Source organism: Penaeus monodon, chromosome 34 (genome assembly GCF_015228065.2).
Source record: "Penaeus monodon isolate SGIC_2016 chromosome 34, NSTDA_Pmon_1, whole genome shotgun sequence".
Classification (NCBI taxonomy): domain Eukaryota; kingdom Metazoa; phylum Arthropoda; class Malacostraca; order Decapoda; family Penaeidae; genus Penaeus; species Penaeus monodon.
The window spans coordinates 12,714,155-12,714,591 of NC_051419.1; the positions used below are offsets into that span (position 1 = coordinate 12,714,155).

General features: G+C 45.1%; 1 protein-coding gene across 1 annotated transcript in view; it reads right to left on the reverse strand.

Moving 5' to 3' along the window:
* Nucleotides 1–437, reverse strand: part of LOC119594598 (ATP-citrate synthase-like) — a gene marked incomplete in the record, with an annotated part of 33,922 nt that continues 33,485 nt past the window's right edge. The window contains 1 exon segment of the mRNA XM_037943639.1: nt 1–351. Coding sequence (XP_037799567.1) covers nt 257–351 — 95 coding nt within the window.

The following is a 437-nucleotide window of genomic DNA, read 5'->3' on the forward strand; positions in this document are numbered from 1 at the left end:
TCTAAAATTACTCTCCAACATTTCTAAAATGCACAAGCAGATTCTATGCTGCAACCACTACTGCCACTATCGCACCTTTTCTTGGCTTACCATCAGCCACTTAAAACGTTTCAAGAAAATTTAATCTGCTCTCCTACTCAAGAAGGTAGTTCTATGCACCCTGAAGCTTAGGTATCTTCTCAAAATTGAAGGAAAAAGGAAAGAAAGGGAGAAGAAGAAGCCTCGGAAAGGGATGGCACGAGACTCCACATGATGCTTAAGAGGCATAGTGCTCTGGCATGACGTAAGAGATATCATCCCAGGGGTGGCGGTACAGGCCCTGCTTCAGCCTCTTCTGATCCAGGTAGTGGCCTGGAAAGAGAAAGGAAAAGGCATGAGCTGTAATCCTAAAGATGCTGGCTGATGGACCTGATGTTACAAAAGGAGAGAGAGAGAGG